At 41.4% G+C, this 19,426-nt stretch overlaps 1 protein-coding gene across 3 annotated transcripts in view; it reads right to left on the bottom strand.

Annotated features, from left to right (window-relative positions):
• The window catches only part of LOC117358202 (two pore calcium channel protein 1-like), a 77,638-nt gene that overhangs the window by 21,266 nt on the left and 36,946 nt on the right, over positions 1 to 19,426 (bottom strand). For all 3 annotated transcript variants that reach the window (XM_033939832.1, XM_033939831.1, XM_033939833.1), the window contains 6 exons: positions 16,828 to 16,972; positions 13,912 to 14,097; positions 11,136 to 11,200; positions 8,726 to 8,813; positions 5,350 to 5,419; positions 4,491 to 4,710 (listed from right to left, as the gene is read on the bottom strand). In XM_033939832.1, coding sequence (XP_033795723.1) covers positions 4,491 to 4,710; positions 5,350 to 5,419; positions 8,726 to 8,813; positions 11,136 to 11,200; positions 13,912 to 14,097; positions 16,828 to 16,972 — 774 coding nt within the window. The remainder of the gene's footprint in view (positions 1 to 4,490; positions 4,711 to 5,349; positions 5,420 to 8,725; positions 8,814 to 11,135; positions 11,201 to 13,911; positions 14,098 to 16,827; positions 16,973 to 19,426) is intronic.

Genomic DNA, 19,426 nt, shown 5'->3' on the forward strand with positions numbered 1-19,426 from the left:
ATTCAGGAAGGATGCACGGCCACATTAAGAACAGTTTATGTTTATTGAATGCTTCTATACCGCTACTAATGACTGGAGAATCAATTCAGAGCGGTTTACATGAGCTTCGGGAATGATGTTACAACACACAGTTAGCGTGTGGTTGTTTATGATGTACCTTAGAGGGAACACTGGTAGGGACAGTTGGGCCCTTTGTCAGCTGGGAGCAGAGGTAAGCAGCAAGAATCTTAAAATCTACAAGTTCCGAGTTACATACAAATCTGACTTAAGAATTGCTTTAAAGACCCGGGGACTGCCAGTATGCTACATTCTATATAGGGTGCCTAAAAAACATATCACCGACTAGCACGGTGCTAAGCATGATTCTGTAAAAGTTATGTGCATTTTCAACAGAACTTTCATCGATTGTGTTTCCAGAGTTTCCTGCTCAATTGCTGTTATCCATATGGTTCTTGCATATAGATCCATTGGACCCCTGAGGAAGAAGTGTTTTTTGAAACACAGAACGTGTCGGGTCTGTACTATTTAATGTCCAAGGACTCATTCTGGATACAAAACTTTTTATTGATTTGAATAAAAATTCCTGTACCTTGTACATTTCCTGCAGTTCTTTTTGGGTTTTGTTATTGCATTTTTACTGCAGTTTTGTTGGCTTCTTTGTTGTTTTTACTTTCATATATGCAACAGGTGATATATTCTACAGCCCCCAGCATGGTTTCAAAATCTTTGGAAAGTCTACCATCCCAATTGTATATCAAGGGCTAGATTCACTATGCTCACCTTTGCCGGGCGATCTGTGTCCGAGTCTTGCCGGGCGACTGATTCACTAAAGAGTTCCCACGCAAATTACCTGATCGGATGCACGCCCCACGGATCGCTTCAGAGTGATTGCGACGCATGCGCAGAACATCCTGGTTGGCTCTAGATGTGATCCGTGCATGCATTTAGTCTTCAACGTCAAAACAAAGGGGGGAGGGGTGGCTGCAGTACTCGCTGGCCCAAGAAAAGTGTCTAATGAGCAATGTGCATGAGAGGCTAATTTTTGGATAAAGTGGGTGCAAGGAGCAGTGGGGAATCATCAGTGTGTAAAAGAACAGGCTTTTAACCTGCAGGTTAAAACCAAGGGTTATAAACATGGGCTCGCAGGGCGGCAGAGAGTATGATTTTCAGCAAGGAGCAGTGGGGAATCATCGATGTGTTGGGGTGGATGCATTTGATGTAAAAGAACACGGGCTTGAACTGCACTTCACTTTGACGGCAGAGAGCAGGAGAGTCAGCAAGGACAGTTGCGACTGATCCTCAGCAGTCGCTTCTTTTTAGATTGGCCAGCCCAGTTGGTTTTTCTTCTTCTCTTTAGTGAATCGCTGCCTTCTTACTTTGCATGCCATTTCCCCTCATTTGCATGTGTGGACTGATTTGGATCAGGAGGAAGGTTAGTGAATTGGTCAGGACACGACCGGTAAGCTTAGTGAATCTAGGCCTAAGATCTGAAGGATGTATGAGGCTTGTTAGTGAAAAGGAAACCAAGATTCACCATGCGATGTTTTCAGTGGTAGGATTACAACTTTGGAACTCTCTCCCTGAAGTCCTGCGGTTATGTAAAGGTCGAGTTTGTTTCAGGAAACAACTGAAAACTCAGCAGTTTGTTGATGCGTTTATGTTCAGTTTGGCACAATTTAAGTGAGTTGTGAGAACCTCCAAGTCCTATATGATGCGGATTGATTTTAAGCGATTATAATTTGACATCATATGACCCCTTTGTGTCAACGTATCAAGTTTCAAGTTTAATAAAAGATTTGATGAATCGCTTTATCTGAATTCAAAGCGATGTACATATTAATAAAATTAATTTGTTAAAAATATTACAACAGTAAATAAAACAATCTTAACTTAAGACAAATACAACAATACTGGAAACATAAGGAATTTATGGGAAGAGATTACATTATAATAAAAGTATTGAAAGACATGAAGGGAGAGTACATAAGGGAGGGTAGGGTAGTGGATAAGAGAGAGAAAAAAAAAAAAGAAAAAATGATTTCTAAAATCTTCTTTTTTTTTTGAAGGTCATGTTATGATTAATTTAAGAATGCATCATTGAAGAGAAATGTTTTCAATTTACTTTTAAATTTATCGACGTTAGCTTCTTCCCTTAGATGGATGGGGAAAGAGTTCCAGGTTTGGGGAGCAATGACAGAGAACATAAACTGACGGCGTGTATTTATGAATCTTGTAAGAATTAGTAGGAATGACATCCAGATGATTCTGCCATTTGATATTATTTTTATGCTGTATGTGTCGGATGTTATTCATTATGTATGTTTATTTGATTTAAAGCGGTTTATACATTTTTTTTTTAAATAAATAAATGATAGCAACAAAACTCACGGGGTCAAGGCAGGGAAATTTGAGTTCCTGCGGGGACAGGGACATATTTGTCCCCGTGTCATTCTCTATGCCTAAGTTATGCGTCAACCAGTTGGTTGGCGTATAACTTCTAGGAATGCCCACAATCTGCCTTCAATCCGCCCCGGCCACACCCCCTTTTCGATCTGCGCCCTGGATAGGGCGCCTACCAAGCTATGCGTGTTACGCCTATTGATGTCAATTAGTATCAACAGGTGTTAATTACCAATTATCAACACCTATTATTTTATGTATTTATTTAATTATATACCACTTATAGCCTAAGTGGTTTACATTCAGGTACTTTATCATATTTCCCTATCTGTCCTGGTGAATTCAAACTCTATCTAGTGTACCTGGGACAATGAGGGGATTAAGCGACTTGCCCAGGGTCACAAGGAGCAGCCAATTAATCAAGTAAGTCGTGCATACACACTGGCTATATGCGCTGTGTGAGCACAACCTTCGGTGCCAAATACAGAATTTGGAGGTGTGTGTATATAATGAGGCTAGTGACGCAAGTAACTAATTAACTGAGGTGTGAGCTTTCGAAGACAAAAATTCAGTTCATCATAAAGGGCCATCAGAAAAGGCAGATGAGACAAGCCCAGGGCCACCAGGGGGTGAAATGCTATACTCCATACTTGAAGTGTAGTGACAGGTCCTCTCCTAACCTCTTATGCTGCTACTAGCTTGTGTTTGTATCATCAGAGGAGTCCCAGGCTAGCCAATGGGACAGACGGGTCTATCAAAACCATTATCCTGTTTCCAACAGTGGCCAACCCATGTCCCAAGTACCCAGCTAGATCCCAAGTAGAAAAACAGATTCTATGCTGCTTATCCTAGGAATAAGCAGTGGATTTCCCCAAGCCATCTCAATAATGGCCTATGGACTTCTCTTTTAGGAAATTATCCAAACCTTTTTTAAACCCCGCTAAGCTATCTGATCTCACCACATTCTCTGGCAACAAAATGCAGAGTTTAATTACATCTCCGAGAATCTTGGAGAGAGCGAGAACTAGAAGGCCTTGACCATGCGCAGATGCTCAAGGCCCAGACCAAGCAAGAGGGAGAATCTTCAGGCACTGGCATGTCCTGTGCATTGGTACTGGTGCCGGTGCCAGATCGGGGTAAGAGATTGTATTTGGGTGAGTGGGGGATTGCGGCCGGGGGGTGGGGTGGGGGGTAGAGCAGCGCCAGTGGCCTCGGGGGTGGGGGGGGGGGAACGAATCAAGCGAGTTTCCCTTACTTCCTATGGGGAAACTCGCTTTGATATATAAGTAAATTGGTTTACGAGCATGCTTTTGGAATGAATTATGCTCATAAACCAAGGTTCCACTGTATTTCACAAACAAATGCAGACAACAACACTATAATAAAGGAAGATTACTAAGCAATGTTATGATCTCTTCTACATGGTTCAGTTTTTATCTAACAAAAACCCTTCAAATACTATGTGTATAACACCAAACCACCTATTTTTGAACACACTTTGTTAGTGATGACAGTCAATGTTCACTTCACAGAGATAACCAATCTCCAGTGTCTGCAGTCAGACCTCAGAGCTAATTTATTGCTTCAATTTAACAGTATTGGATAATGAATACTAAAAAACAAGTTTGAATTTGGTAACAGCCAAAATTGTTTCAAAGAGTAACAGCTAATAACAGTCAAAATTGCTCACTATAATAGTATCCCTGAGATAAACACGATCAATGATAGTCTGCATATGAGTTATTCCTTATGATTAGCTCTGAGGTCTGACTGCAGACACTGGAGATTGGTTATCTCTGTGAAGTGAGCATTGACTGTCATCACTCTTAAACAAAGTGTGTTCAAGAATAGGTGGTTCCATTTTTATCTAGTCACGAAAAAAAACACCCAAAAAACTTTGCATTGAGGGAACATAAAAAGATTTTTTTAAAAAATGTTTTTAATGTTTTCAGTGCGTTTTTTTTGTTTTTAGAGTTCCCTCCTGGTCACATTGACCTAAATATAAATAGTATAGACAAATGTTAAACACAGAAACTGTAGTGATGAGAAAATGAAGATGTTGTTACCCATTGTTTCCATAAAAAGGATATCATGCCATTGGTTGACCACAGTTAGCTCTACTAGAACAATGAACGAGGAAGCGATATGATTGAAATTGTTTTTACAGTATTTGCTTTTAGAAAATGCAGAATCCTTTAAGGCTGGGTTGCCACATTCTCGTGAATAGGGGGCAGTTGAATTCTCTTCGAAAAACTGAATTTTCCCTTTGAACATTTCTATCCCGACTATAGCAAACACATAGTAAATTGCCTGGGAAAAAAAAAAAAAAAGCCAACAGATGTCAGAAAAAGCTGTCCATTTGATACATCAAGGAAGGTCTGGTGAAAGAGAACATACCGATGTGGAGGCAGCTAGGGAAAAAAATAAGCCAGATGATGATGCCTTCAATTTAAGCTGCCAACTGGATTCAGATTACTAGGAAGTGGTTGATCCAGCCCTGGGTTTACCCAGTGCATGCTGGGACTTGCAGTCTTGCTTTTCCTAGGGAATGCAACAAGGAAATCAGAACCAAGAGTCCCTGCATGCAACAGGATAAACTCAGAACTGGATCAATCCTGTCTTGCAAATCTGAATCCAGTTAATAAATGCAATAAGTTTTTATTCTGAAAGGGCAAGCTGCCTAGCCTTTTCCACGTGCAAACCAGCCCTGGTTCTTCCCAACTACGCTGATGGTCTTGCAGTTTCTTTTATATAATTCAGCACTGCATTTTTGTGGATGCAATAAGGTAAATCCAGAATAAGCTTAGCCTGGAGCATAGCCGAGTGCCTCAAGTTACTTGAGAGCGAGGTGGTGTGCACATCTGCATGATTTGTCACCAGCTTGAAAAACACTCCAAAAATATAACAAATAAACCTCCATGATTCAAGAAATATGCAAATAAAACTTACCAAAATAAGTCCACCAAATGTTAGCATTGTGGGTACAATATTCACTAAAGTGTTCATGATTACCCGAAACCTGCAACAAAGTTACATAAATGAGGAAGAGAAATATGTGTTGAATAGAATGCAGAATAAATATTAAGAAAAACTCTTCAGCACCAACACCAAAATGTTCAAAACTGGAATTAAGGAGGAGAGGGAAACAGAAGCACAACTGATCAAGCTGTTGAAAATGCTCAGGTTTAGGGGGAGCTAGGTAATGCCCCCATAAAAGTGCCAGGTGATAAATCAGAGTGCTGGAATTGGTCACATAGAAGCAGCAGCACCAGCTTATCGCAAATCACGCACACGTTCCAGTCAGCTTATTTTGCATTTGTGGAATGTATCTGTATAATTTATTTGAAACAAATCATTTTTGATTAATTGAAAAAAAAAAATAAAAAATAAATATCATACACCCGCTCCGCTTTCTGATGTACTGTATACCTATAAGCTAACATGTACACTCACCGATGGTGATGGCCCCCCACCCTGCTCTAGCACGGGCTTCAATTTACTCATGAACCCTATGCAGTAGGAAGTAATGAGGTTGTCCATTCTTGTCAGCTCACAGGCTCTGCACTTAGTTGGCGCTGGGACTGCCACAGCCAGCAAGGTCGTTTAAAGATTTTTAGCAGCCTCCAGGGATCCTGAATCAGCCAGATAAATTCAGTAGAACCCTGGAAGAGAAATGGTGGCTTGCTGGAGTAGGGAAAAGTGGAAGGGGCCTTCTTTTGGGAGCGAGGGGGGGGGGCTCCTTTGGGAAGAGGTTAGGGTAGAGTTACCAATGTCCAATGCCTGCCCTGCCTCAAGTCCCTCCCTTGCCCGGCCCCATGCCTTGGGGAGGGAGAGAGAGATGTCACTGGACCCGCAGGTGTTGGGGGGAAGGAGGAAGAGGAAGAGCTTCCAAATCACGTGGCAGGGAGGGAGCACTGCCAGACCACAGGGATAAGTGTGGGAAGAAAGGCATCTGTTTTTGGGATGCTACGAGATGTGCTTCATGGGAATGGGGGGGTGAAAGAAAGAAGGAATATTGCTGGAGGGGGCAGGAAATGAAGAGCAACTACAACTGACTAGCTGGGAGGATTAAGGTTAGGGGAAAAAGTAGAGATACCAAGGGGGAGCAATTTTTGAGGGAGATTTTAGCACGTGCTCCAAGCCCCATCTTTTCCACCTTTTACTCCACCTCATCAACAGAAATACCTTATTTACACTGGTGAGAACAAGAACAGAAGACAGCCACAGATAGAAACAACCCAGAGGACCCTCTCTAAGCTCCTCCCTGCTTGACACCCTGTAGGTGTTCATTTGTATTCTTGGTAGGCTGCATACATCAGGGTCAAAGACCTAACCAGATCCTCCTGGGATCTCTGTTAGTCTGAAATTATTCTCCTTTCAGGGTCAGAGACTTCCACTCAGCAGTGCTTTGCCAGCAATGCGTGATCACGATTTAGGGGCTCTAACAGAGTTTGAGATCCAGTTCTTCGGCTATCTGCGACTCATGACCCGCAGAAGGACCAGAGGGGACTAAGCCCACAGCTCCTGCCCCCTCTCCTTGTGAGCCATGTGGCACACGGTATATCAACACTCCTAAGGTGCCCATCCAGCACAAACTTGGCATGATATAGGGGTAAAACCACCTGAGGAGTCCATTACAATTAATGGAAAGCAAAACTGAGGTGAGGTCACCGTAGGAGCAAAACTAAAAGCTAAAAAACGTTGAAAATTTTCTCAAAGAGTAATGAGCTGTACTCACAGAACTTCCATGTGCTGTGACTGCATCAGCTTTTCATGACAGCTGAAAATGGAGAAGAAATTTTGCTTCAGACAAGCAAGGGTGACTCCAGCGGCTTGTCTCTTCAGGCTGCCTTTTATTCCGGTTCCAAAATCTGAAATCCTCAACCTCTCATGCTCCCACATGATTCTTCGTTGGGGGGGGGGGAGGGAAGGGAGAGATGCAGCTGACTTCCGCCAATCCTCCCGGCCAGTCGCAGGGTCAGATCAGCCTATGCTCAAGCAGCCGACTCTGCGTACTCTTTTAAAAGTGTGGTCCTCCTGGCTCTAGACCCAATATTTGACCCTTCTCCCAGGCACAGCTGTCCCAGGACTACTGGGAACCTCTTAGCACAGAGAAGCCTCATAAAAGATTGGATTAATACCCCAAAATAAATCTAGAGCAGAGGAAAAGACACCTTCTCAACTTACTTGTAGAAGTTAAGACTGAAGAAAGAGGACACTGCCCAGGGAGACAAGGAGGCAGAGTTGAAAAATGATTGATGCCTTCTACAATCCAACTTGTGAATTGGGATACACAACCCATCCGTAAGGAATCATATGCTGTTTACACAGGAAGTGGTGCATGCAGGGAAATGTTTTCATAGGTCCTTCTTTTGCCGATGACAACCAAGGAAGATAGGAAGAGGGTGACTTGGGGGGGGGAGGGAAGAAAGAAGAAGTGATAGTAAATGGCATTGATAGGCCATATGGTCTTTATCTGCCTTCATTTTTCTCCGTTTTTGGGATGACGCGAACCAGAGAGTGGGTGTTTCTGCGCTAATCAGCGCAGCTACGTCACTGTGCACCAATTAGTGGAGGATGAGCGTGCAAGCCCTCACTGCTTACAAAATAAGTATCAATAAGTGTTCATGCATTAATTTTTTTTAATGGCCATGCACTAATAGCAATAGGGGAAAATCAGCCATTTTACTGCTATGGTAAAAACAGCCTGAGCGCACTAAGGCCTCTTTATACTGCAGCTTAGTAAAAAGGACCCCTATGTGTTATTACTACATATATGAGATTTTCTATAGCATGAAAAATTCTGGGCTGGCTATTCTTAACACTGACAGAAGGCACAGGAGGATTATGAAAACAGGTCTGTTCACCTACTGCTGAAAATCCAGTGTTGGATTCAAATATTTAGAAGTAGAATATTTCTCCCATATAATTAACATAAAGCTGAAGCACAGAATTGGCCAAATTCAGTTTTTCGCAGACATCCCCTCCGTGCTGAATCCCTAAGGATATGCACACAGCCCTATGTAAAAAGCACATTTCTAGCAAAGAAAGCCATGCACCTTGAACAGAATAGGCTACATCAGGGGTGTCCAACCTTTTGGCTTCCCTGGGCCGCATTGGCCGATAAAAATGTTTCTGGGGCCGCACAAATGCACAAACGCTGCAGCAAGACAGAGGAGGGAGCTGGCAAGACGGTAAACACCTGGGGGGCAGCAGAGGAAAACACTGCGACCGGGGCCGCACAAAATAGTTCACGGGGCCGCAGGTTGGACACCCCTGGGCTACATCGATTAAGTGTTTTGCAGTGTGGCACTCTTCCAAATACCTCTGGATGCTATCCACGATCCTAATAAGTCTGAGCACTCTCAGGATGAAGACAATGTCCAATACTTGTTGACTGTTGTACTGACTTGCTAAAAAACAAACAGAAGATGGTCCAACTTAATGGCTATTTATCAGCAGCTCTCTCGCCTACACCTAGGGCTCCTTTCATTAAGGTGCACTAGCGTTTTTAGCTCCATGCCAAAAACTAACGCCAGCTCAATGGTGGCGTTAGCATCTATTGCGCGGGCTAAAACCGCTAGCGCAGCTTAGTAAAAGGAGCCCATAATCTACTAGCTTTGTAATAACTTTCTGGAGCTCACTACCATCAGAGACGAAAAAGACCTTTCACCCTTCAAAAAAATCTTAAAAGCTTATCTTTTTAGAGATGCATTCAATCTTTCACTTATTGACCAATAACCAGAAGTCTTAGGGGTTTTTGTTGGGGTTTTTTTTTACCCTCCCTCTCGTTTACTCCCCTCCTGTTTTTTCGCTCTAACAAGGAATTGTAACTTTTCCCTCCTATCCTCCACGATTCATGTTAGTCTTATTTTGTAAGTTTGAAGTTACTTTTTCTGTATTCACAACCCTGTTTTTATAAAATTGTACATCGCTTAGTAAATTAAATAAGCGATCCATCAAATACTAATAAAATCTTGAAAAAAAAACTTGAAACTAGATGAAAAGCATTATGGAGACAGATATATTCCATGTATTAAAAAAAAAAAAGAGGATGAAGGAAGACCAAACGGCAGCCAATGTGGTTAACGAGTGATGTGAAGGAAGCTATTAGAGCTAAAAGAGAATCCCTCAGAAAGTTGAAGAAGGATCCAACTGATAATAATTGTAAACAGCACAAGGAATGTGAAGTCCAATGCAAGGCGCTATTTGGAACTCGCTCCCGATTAATATAAGAGAAGAAAAATTACTTAGTAAGTTTAAAAGTCTTCTGAAAAGCTGGATTTTTAAGGATCCCTTTAACTGAGTCATTCAAATTCTATTAAATTAGGATACTTTACAGCGGACTAATAGTGTGGTAAGTGAAAATTAAGCGGGTAACCTTTCCCAACCTCTTGGTTCACTACTTAGCCCTTTTTTATTTGTTTATGAATTCTATTTAATTCTTTCCTTCCCCCCCCTTTTTTCTCATGTATTGTTTTGTTAAAATTGTCTGATTCAATTAATATGACTTTTTCTTTTTACCCTGATTTTATAGCTATGTGTGAATCGCATTGGATTTGGATTTTGCGATTAAATCAAATTTTTAAATAAACTTGAAACACTAATAAGGAAGGCGAAGAGAGATTCTGAAAAGAAAATTATACTGGAAGCAAAATCACACAATAAAAACTTTTCTAGGTACTTGTACAGTTTCCTTTTAATTTTTAATTTGTTTCCTTTATGCTTAAAAGATAAATTTAAACACTACATTAAAATATTCTGATTTTTTAATGGGCAGAGTGAAGAGTAGTATATGGCACATGTTGCCATTTTTGGAATCAGCAGGTTAAATTTACCCAAAAAGAAGGTCTAACATCCGAGGCACCAAAGTGAGTGCCAGTGTAATGAATTTTTAAAAATTAGAAATTTAAAAATTAGAAAAATGAAGAAATATTAAGGAGTATTTCGGTGTCAGGTCAAAACCGCGGAAGACAAAGGCGCACGCCGACAACTGAGCGCAGCGCGGAGGCGCGCGTCGAAGAAAATAACTGTTTTTAGGGGCTCCGACGGGAGGGTGTGGGGGGAACCCCCCCACTTTACTTTATACAGATTGCGCGGCGTTGTGGGGGGTTTGGGGGGTTGTAACCCCCCACATTTTACTGAAAACTTCACTTTTTCCCTAAAAACAGGGAAAAAGTTAAGTTTACAGTATAATGAGGGGGGTTACAACCCCCCAAACCACCCACAACGCCGCCGCAATCTGTATTAAGTAAAGTGGGGGGAGCACCTAAAAACTGTCATTTTCTTCGGCACGCACCTCCATCTTGCGCTCAGTTGTCGGCGCGCGCCTTTGTCTTCCGCGGTTTAGTCTATGAACCAGTATTTCCAATTGGACTTATGATGACTTTAGTGTGTCAATCTCAGTGAAAGCAACATAGGGCTCCTTTTATTAAGGTACGCTAGCGTTTTTAGCACACGCAGGAAATTACTGCGCGCTACGCTTCTAGAACTAACATCAGCTCAATGCTGGCGTTAAGGTCTAGCGCGCGCTATTCCGCGTGTTAAAGCCGCCCATAGTTCATGAGTGACAGTTCTGAACGTTTGAATCCTCCTAGATTTAAGGGTTTGCCTATTTGGACTTTTAAAAAGTTCTCATCAAATATGTGCCTTTTCACATTTCTTTTAGGTGCCCTGTTAATAAAATTTACATAAAGAAATATTTTGAAGTTTAATTATTTATTGACATTTCTTACCTGATTTTAGCCCTGTATTGACAAGTGTTGCTATTAATGCTGCAATGATGATTAATGTGTCAAACCTAGTGTGAAAAATGAAATATAGTGTTAGCGTCAGCAAAGTAATGGGACATTATCCTAGATGCATGGTACAAACAAAATTCATGAAATGAATAAGTCAAAACTGCATATTTTGGATCAATTTATTTGCATAACCATTAGTCTAATCTACTGTTGTTTGCATGAATAAAATTGTTTGAACCGTAAATGCAGGAATGTGAAGCACATAAGGCAAAAAAGTTTAAGCACCAGTGATCTGGCACTCAGTGGCAGTTCATCCATTTAGGAAATTTGGGAATGAAATTTGTGACCCATAAATCACCCATGGACTTCCTGACAAGTAATCACAAAAGGAGCCCAACAGGAAACCGGCCCACGAAAAAGACATAAGTCGCAAAGAAAAGTGGGATAGGACAATGGTTTTTCCAAATAAAGAGGAGCCAAAAGGACCAATGTAACCAAAATATTACGTATCCATCCACAAAGAAAAAGACACGACACAGCATTGCGTTTTAGCATATTATACGCCTGCACTAAAAAGCAACATAAAACATGACATGGAATTATAAATACCATAATGTTATAATAAAACAAAACACTATGGGGCTCATAATCAAAACAGAAATACGTCTAAAATCCCGCCCAAATCGGCACTTGGACGGCCTTAAAGACAGGTTGTCCCAAGTGCCGATAATCAGAACAGGTTTTAGACGTATCTAAAAACAGCTTAGGCCTTTTCAGTGCCGCTCTATGCCCAGAGCTGAAGGGGGTGTTTTAGGAGGAGTGGTGAGGGCGGGATTTGGGCGGGACATGGGCTGTCCTTAGACATAGTCATACTGTAAGTATAACCGAAAGTTTAACGAGACTGCCGAGACGACACTTATACATAGTAACTAAAAACAGGTTAAGTGCCCAGAAGGCATCCAAAGTGACCAGATAACCACTGCAGACACAAAGTACACTCCCCTAGTGATCACTGACCCCCCCCCCGACACACACTGCCATAAAAATCAGAATAAAAACGTACATACCTGCCTCCAAAACATCAGCACCTGGCATAGGAAAGTCTAGTAGAGCTGCACAGAGGTGGCTTAAATAGTCTGAACCATAGAGAGGAGGACCCAGGCCCATAAGCCACTCTAACCAATACATTCATGGTGGAAAATGTGAGTCCACCAAAACCCACTCTACTGTCATATAGGTGGCACCTGCAGCCATAAGGACTATTGGGGTAGTAGACATGTGGTTTTAGTAGGTTTTGGGGGGCTCACCATGACCTATAAGGGAGTTCTGGTGAGATGTTTATGTGGTACCTAAAGTGCCCCACAAATCTGTTGCCAGGTCTGGGTGTCCAGTCCATCACTTTGCTGACCCCTCCCACATCCAAAAGGTCTTATTCTAGGCATTTTTGACTTGGATGAATTTTTGGATGAGAACGGGTTTTTTTGGGCCACCAGATATTCTATGGTTGTCTTACTGTTTCTCCAAATTTCATGTTTTGTCTTTTTTTTCCCCCCCTACCCCATTTTATTTTCTTATTCTTGTTTTTTTTAATTCATTTTTTAAATTCTTTTTACATTTTATTGTAAACCGCTTAGATTTACCTTACATAGCATAACCTTATTCTTCTATACCGCCACAATCAAACGACTTCTAGGCGGTTTACACTGAAGCGAACTGGACAATCAGCGAAATACAAAATACAAATAGCAAAAGTACAACATGTTTCTTAAAAATAGTCAGAGTAAAATTATTGTAATTAGTATGACTTCTGTTTAGAAAATAAATCAAACAATACAGTCTTAATTTCTCCTGGCTCCATCGATGTAATTGCCTAACCAGGAGTGCTGTTTACTTGCTTGAAACATAAAAGTCCTATCCAAAAAGGACCTGTATTTACAACCGGTGACCTCTGGACAGGCAAATAAATTACAATTTCTGGTTATCCTTGTAGAGCTATAGAGCACAAAATGAGATAAAAGATAGGTAGGGGCTACTCCCCAAACCAACTTGAAGCAAATGCAGGAGAACTTAAATATTACTCGTGCCTCGGCAACCAGTGCAGCAGTCTATACTAGGGACTTACATGATCGCTTTTCTTCAGCCCAAATATCAGATGGACAGCCGTATTCTGTACTATTCTCAAATTTTCTCAAAGTTTTATATTTGCGGTATATTAAATAAATTGAACTTGATATTTAATGCCGGTCACCAGATGGCCCAGCACTGTTAGCGCCTTTGCAGCGGGCTTGCACTTCTTAAGGTATTACTGCTACCATCCTTGAGTCAGGCTAGCAAGTGAACATCAAATGCTCCACTCACTAAGCAAACTCATCACATACAAAGAATGTGAACTTGAACCACACCAGGTACATTCATATGACAAAAAGGCGGTTCATAGTCAGTGGCGCGCAAGACACCAGCGTGCCGACAATCCAGTGCAAGACAGAAGCGTGCCACTGAAAAACTTATTTTTTAAGAGCTCTGACGGAGGGTGTGGGGGGAACCCCCACACACTTTAATGCATAGTGTTCGCGCAGTTTCTGATTTTTTTTCAGGAAAAGTTCAGTTTTGTCTTTAATGTGGGGGGGTTGCGCCCCCCACACCCCCCCAACGGCAGCATGAACACTATGCATTAAAGTGGGGCGCGCAATTATCCCGTAACCACAAAAGGCACCTCAGGATATCTATTGTGACAATAAAAGAAAAGCAGGAAATAGAGAAAATCGCTTACCAGTTCCAAAACTGGTTCTTTGCAAAAAAGGTTCGAGGCTCATACGTGTAGAGTTTCAGAAGTATTTCAACGATGTACAAAGTAAGGAAGACCCACTCTGCATAAGAAATTAATGGATTTCTCTCATCCAGAGCAATGAAGATGGCATTTATTAGAATGACAGCATCGTAAGCATACACAAATCCCCTGAAAGAGAAAATAATTAGATACTAGCTTGCATTAACTTATAAACAAGAGCTATAATGTAGAGAGCTGCAAACCAGTAGTATAGTCAGCCAATTGTGGGTGGGCACAAATTTTATTTTCATCACCCAACATCACTCTACTGTCTACCCTTTTCTCCGGCATCTTCCAACTCAAAACATAAATATTTTAGCTGGTGAAATTCCCAAACACTATCAGCTGAAGTCCTTCTCTGAAAGAGGCCAAAACTCTCCTTTTACCAAGCCCAGCAGTCAGCGGCAGCTTTCCTGGACTACCAACACTGGCCTCCTGTGCATATTCAATTGTCAGCTTCACTGGCTCAAGGATTGTGCTGCTGACTGCTGAGCTTGGTAAAAGGGATTTCTGGCTTGTTTTGGTGGAGGTCTTCATCTGCCATTTGGATGTCCAGCCTCCCAGCCTTGGAAGGTCCTCTTGCAATTTAACAACTTTGTGTCATCAGCTAAGTTAATTACCTCAGTAGTTATTCCCATCTCTAGATCATTTATAAATATATTAAAAAGCAGCCATCTCAGAGACAATGTTGATCTCTACAGAAGATGGCTCACTCTACTATAATCATATCTTAAGTAACTCAACATGCCAAACAAATCAGCCAAAGCAGATTCTAAGCAACCTTCATCTCTGGCTCCTATAAAAACTGAAACATGATGTCTCCACCACATGACAAGTCACCAACAAAACTAAAGAAATCACTCTGCAATGTACTATGGACGAAATCCTCTCCATCAAAGGAATACTGCAGGACAACCATAATTTGCTCATCGAGTTAAGAGGACATTAATTAAATAAATCCCAACCTATCGCAGACAGAGACTTGGATAGAAACGTTGATGCAGAAATGCTCAGCCAACACCAATGAAATTTCATCCATGCGCTCCAAACTGGAAGAAATCAACAGCCTCAAAAAAGGACTTAGAAGACCTTAACAACTATTCAAGATGGAAAAATATTAGAATTCTTGGCACCTACTAGAAAGTGGGTGTAGTTAGGGGCGGATCTTGGGTGTGTTTTGCATGTAGGAGCCTATACTGGACTTAGGCACTTCCCCCCCCCTTTTTTTTCAAAGCCACGCTAGCATTTTTAGCACCAACTGTGGCAGTAACAGCTCAGACACTCATAGGAATTCTATGAGCATTGGAACTGTTACCTTGGTGGCTGGCGCTAAAAACGCTAGCACGACTTTATAAAAAAGGGGGGGGGGGGAGCTTGGTATTTAAGCCATGAAAACCTTAGCATAAATAGCAAGTGTCTATGGTTAGGGCACCTAAGTCTAGGTGCCACTAGGCATGATTCCATAAACGGCGCCTAACTTAAAATTGACAGGTGATAAATGGCACATTCCTCATTGCCTGTTTTAGGTGCTATTTATATTTAGGGCTCCTTTTACAAAGGTGCGTTAGGGCCTTAACGCACAGAATAGCATGCGCTAAATTGCTGCGCGTGCTAGCCGCTACTGCCTCCTCTTGAGCAGGCGGTAGTTTTTCAGGTAGCGTGCGCTAAAAACACTAGTGCACCTTTGTAAAAGGAGCCCTTAATTAATTTAAAAATCGATATGTTAACTATAAGGTTTACAAAAATTACATAGAGAACATAGAAATATGACGGCAGATAAAGGCCAAATGGCCCAGTCTGCCCATCTACAACATCCGCTATCTCCTCCTCTTCCTAAGAGATCCCACAAGCCCATCCCATGCTATCTTGAATTCATACGATCATAACAAGTTAAACACCACATAGACACATTTTCAGAACAGTCCTCTTAAAAAAAACGAACATAGGAAAGCACTAACAACTGATTTTTCAGCGATTTCTTAAAATTCATCCTCCCAGCACAGTATCGCAAAATTCCAGGCAACGCATTCCAAAGCTTGGCACCTGCCACAGACAGCATCGCTGCACCAATCCTAACATGAGAGATTGACATCTTGCTCTCTAAACTAAGTTCTATACTCGTATTTTCTTATCTCAGATACCTCCTAGGCTGATAAATTTTAAAAAATCCTTGTAAAACAACCGGAGAAACATAGAATCAGGGCCCTGGTACCTAACTTTAGGCAGCATGTTATAGGACCTTTAAATTTAAGCTTCAGAATATATTACAGCTAGGGTTACCAGACGTCTGGACTACCCTGGACATGTCCAGGGGTCCGGACAGCTTTTCAAAACTTTGTCTGGGTTTTGAAAAGCTTCCGATGTCGGGATGGCATCTGCGTATGCAACGTCATTGCATCGCATCCGCGCATGCCATCCCGAAGCACGAACAGGTGGTTGAGCGGGGGTGGGACAGGGCGTGACGAAGGCAGAACTGGATGGTCCTGGGGGCGTGGCCATGGGCCCAGATTTTCCTTGAGGAAAATCTGGTAGCAAGTTTTCAAGTTTCTTTATTTTTGATATACTGTCTAACAAACAAGTGTCTAAACGGTGTACAATAAAACGAAATTGAAAAGAAATAAAGAGAGTCAAATTAAATGAAATATCTTATCAAATGTTAAAAATATTGGACAAGTTCACACTGACGAACATGTAACAAAAGGGAAGTGGGGGAGGGACGGTTTCTAAATGCACTGAAGTAAATTTTTTTTTTTTTTTTAAAAGGGAGGTAAATACCATCATCATTTAAAACCTTCTACTCAAACTGTCATTTTGTGACTTAACAATTATCCATCACAGAGAGCCATTGAAGAGGCTTACTTGTGCTGGACGACCTTGCGTATGAAGCAGCTGACTACCGAGTTGTACAAAGATGGCATCCAGACTTCCAAGGGGTGCCGACGTGCTTTTGTAGTGATGACTTGTATGTTGAGAAGATCTGCCAGTCGGACAAATGCTTCTTTGTCTGTGAGGGGAAAAATGGTTATTCATGGCATTATTCTTCCCGTTATTACACTATCTTGGAATTCCTCTAATCCTAATTCCACCAGATCCTCCCAAAAATTAAAACTATCCTTCCCTTCGACAAAAGGTATATTCCATGCAGGAAAACTAGGGACATCCCTCCCCTTTAGAATCACCGAGCTCTGGAACAACCTTACATCCCCTCTCCGAAATTCGAGCTCCTTACAACTTTTCCGAAAACATCTGAAAACTTGGCTTTTCTCAAAAATGTAACACCTCCCCCCTCTCTGTTACCCAAAACCCCTCTTTTTCTCCGTTACTCTCAACCCATAACCATCCTTTGGAATTCCATTTTATCTTAGTCCTGTAAACCGTGCCGAGCTCTACGACCGTGGAGAAGATGCGGTATACAAACCTAAGGTTTAGTTTAGTTTAGTTTGTGTTCATCTGTTATAGGAAACAATATTTATAAAAACACAAGTAGGAAAACATCCAGAAATATCTTCAGCACTGTAGACTATAACAGAATGGTATCCCAAAAAATGGAGAAAAGACCTCTGTGTCTAATAAGGGTTTAAATAAACCATTCACCCCACACAGACTTTCCTGCTTCAATATCACCCTTATTTTGAAGCAGGGAGACACATCCTTGGTCTGAAAAACTCCATAAAGCAACAGTCTATTCAAAACATGTAATCTACTAAAGTGCAATTCTCATTACTACTAAATGAAAGATGCAGAAAAAATGCTATCTGTAGAAGTTTCCTAGTGCTGGGCTTATGTTGAAGCAGAAAAAAAATAATAAATTGCCAATGCGAAGCAAATGCTTAATGCTGAGGAGCGGTTATGCCACAACCGTAACGTTCTCTTCAATGTCCATTTCCAACATGGCCCCCTGTTTCGCTCTATGCTTCTTCAGGGAAATGAGCGTCGATTAACCCGCTTCACAACTGTTATAGGGCTCCTTTTACGAAGGTGCGATAGCGGTTTTATCACATGCACCGGATTAGCGCGCGCTAGCCGAAAATCTACCACCTGCTCAAAAGGAGGCGGTAGCGGCTAGCGTGCATGTTAAGACCCTAGCGCGGCTTTGTAAAAGGAGCCCATAGTCTACAGTGCTGAAGATATTTCTGGATGTTTTCCTACTCAGCATGGGAAATAATATTCCACTTTTCATATTTGTACGATTTAGAAGGCCGTGAAAGAAAAATCACATGTTAATAAGTTGTGGACAGTACTAGATTTTAAAATAAGAATTTGGTATAATTGGTTTCACAATTTTTAGTTTAGCGCAGTGGTTCTTAAACCTGTCCTAGCTAGTTGGGTTTTCAAGATATCCCTAATGAATATGCATGAGCAAGATCTGCCTATACGGTAAGCAGAAGGCATGCAAATTTCTCTCATACATTTTCGGGACTTTGTATTTCGAGCTTTAACAACAGAGGAGAAAACCTGCAATGGGCTGGACTTTGAAAGTTCAATTTGGATGAAATTTGCAATGGAAGGAAGATCATGATCTGAATTTTGACTTGAAATGATATTCAACAGTTCAAGTCAGTTTTGACAACAAGGTTCTCGGTTATATATATGAAAATCTTTTTAGCTGTGAATTGTGATCTATAGTGATTCGTATGTAATTTTTCTATTAAGATATCACAACATATTTTTTGATTTCATAATAATATGAATTTGTATTTATTTAAATGGCTTCTTTGTGATTAAGTGATACATATTCTTTAGGGATATCTTGAAAACCCAACTGGCTGGGGGTCCCCCCCCCCCAGGACAGGTTTAAGAACCACTGCGCTAGCATACAAGAGAATTTTATCAACAGTTGTTTTGATGTATTAGAGAAGCCTGCAGAATCCTATATCTGAGCCACTTACTATACCCACATTTCCCCTGATTTTATGCTACTGACCAAATAATTCTTATTTGCTTGCACGCTGTATAATTTGTCTATTCACCCGTAACCTGCTTTTTCTACACTACTCTACCAAAACTACTTTAGGTGTCCAAAAATGTCCTTGTTAAGACTTACACCTATACAAACACCACTGTAATTTTTATTAACTAGAAAGCTTAGAAGTGAAGAAGAATCAAATAAAAAAAAAGAACAGAAATCAGGGATCTCCTTTCACTCTCATGGCGCAGTGGTTAGAACCAGGGCCTCAGGATCCTGAGATTGTAGGTTTAAACTCCGCACTCCTCCCTGTGACTCTTAAGTCACTTAATCCTCCACTGCTCTGGATACATTAGATAGACTGTGAGCTCACCAGGACAGGTACTTGTATGTAAACTGCTTCCCCTCCTCCTCTGATTGCTTCCACCTTGAGCCGACTGTACAGCACAGAACTAACATAAGAACATAAGCAATGCCTCCGCTGGGTAAGACCTGAGGTCCATCGTGCCCAGCAGTCCGCTCACACAGCGGCCCAACAGGTCCAGGACCTGT

The sequence above is a fragment of the Geotrypetes seraphini genome, chromosome 3, assembly GCF_902459505.1.
Source record: "Geotrypetes seraphini chromosome 3, aGeoSer1.1, whole genome shotgun sequence".
NCBI classification, from domain to species: domain Eukaryota; kingdom Metazoa; phylum Chordata; class Amphibia; order Gymnophiona; family Dermophiidae; genus Geotrypetes; species Geotrypetes seraphini.